Source organism: Octopus bimaculoides, chromosome 7 (genome assembly GCF_001194135.2).
Source record: "Octopus bimaculoides isolate UCB-OBI-ISO-001 chromosome 7, ASM119413v2, whole genome shotgun sequence".
Taxonomy (NCBI): Eukaryota; Metazoa; Mollusca; class Cephalopoda; order Octopoda; family Octopodidae; genus Octopus; species Octopus bimaculoides.
Genome location: NC_068987.1, coordinates 24,374,999 through 24,376,240, shown reverse-complemented (window position 1 = coordinate 24,376,240; position 1,242 = coordinate 24,374,999). Strand labels below are relative to the sequence as shown.

At 34.3% G+C, this 1,242-nt stretch overlaps 1 protein-coding gene across 1 annotated transcript in view; it reads right to left on the bottom strand.

Moving 5' to 3' along the window:
• Positions 1–1,194, bottom strand: part of LOC106872805 (zinc finger protein 883) — a 3,018-nt gene extending 1,824 nt beyond the window's left edge. Inside the window, exon 1 of the mRNA XM_052969138.1 lies at positions 339–1,194. Coding sequence (XP_052825098.1) covers positions 339–1,194 — 856 coding nt within the window. The remainder of the gene's footprint in view (positions 1–338) is intronic.
• Between the last annotated feature and the right edge of the window lie 48 nt (positions 1,195–1,242).

Sequence of the window (1,242 nt, the reverse complement as noted above, 5' to 3'; positions counted from 1 at the left end):
GAAAATGTTTCACTGCAGATATCACAACGGTATGGTCTTTCTTTCTCTTCAGTAAATATATTTGTATCAAAATAAACTACTACTTTGTGACAATGCTTTATAACAGAAATCTCAGTGCTATGATGGTCTTTCTCCTGTATGAATACGTATGTGGGAAGATAAACGACCCCTAGTCGAAAATGTTTCATCACAGATATCACAGTGGTATGCTTTCTCTTTTGTATGAATACATTTGTGTCGAGTTAAATTACGAGTAGTAGAAAATGCTTTACCACAAATATCACAATGGTATGGTCTTACTCCTGTATGAATACATTTGTGCTGAGATAAACACCCACTTTGAGTGAATGTTTTACCACAGATATCACAACGGTAGGGTCTTTCGCCAGTATGAGTACGTTTGTGGGTGGACAGAGAACTGCTAGTAGAAAATTTTTTCTTGCAAATATCACACTGGTATGGCTTCTCTCCTGTATGAATACGCTTATGTTGAGATAAACTTCCGCTTTGAGAGAATGTTGTATCACAGATATCACAGTGGTATATTTGTCCTCCCGAGTTAATATGTTTATGAGAAGACAAATCAGTTCTGTTAGAAAATATTTTATCACAGCTATGACAGTGATATTGTCTTTCACCCAAGTGAATACGTTTGTGGGAAGATAATTCACTAACTCTAGAAAATGTTTTACCACAAATATCACAATTGTATGGCCTTTCTCCAGTGTGGATGCGTTTGTGGTTAATCAAATGACCACTTCTAGAAAATGGTTGACCACAGATATCACAATGGTATGGTGTCTCTCTTGAATGAATATATTTATGAGAAGACAACTGACCACTTTTACAAAATGTTTTACCACATATATCACAACAGTATGGTCTTTCTGCTGTTTGAATACATGTGTGAGATGACAAATTGTCCTTTGTTGAAAACTTTTCATCACAGATATAACATTGGTATAATTTTTCTCCAGTGTGGATATCTTTGTGGCTAGTTAACAAAGTACTGCTTGTAAATGTCTTTCCACAAACTTCACAGTTATACAGCTTTGTGACTGAGTGAATTGACTGATGCCGAATTAAATTCTTTCTTGTGAATAATTCTCCACATAAATCATGTGATTTCTCTTCTATATTTTCCTCATTGTAAGTAAGGGAATCAATAGTTTCAGGCTCTGCATTTTTTTCCATATCTTTTAATCTTTTTTTCTTATATCTTTAACAAAGTGTGGTAATATT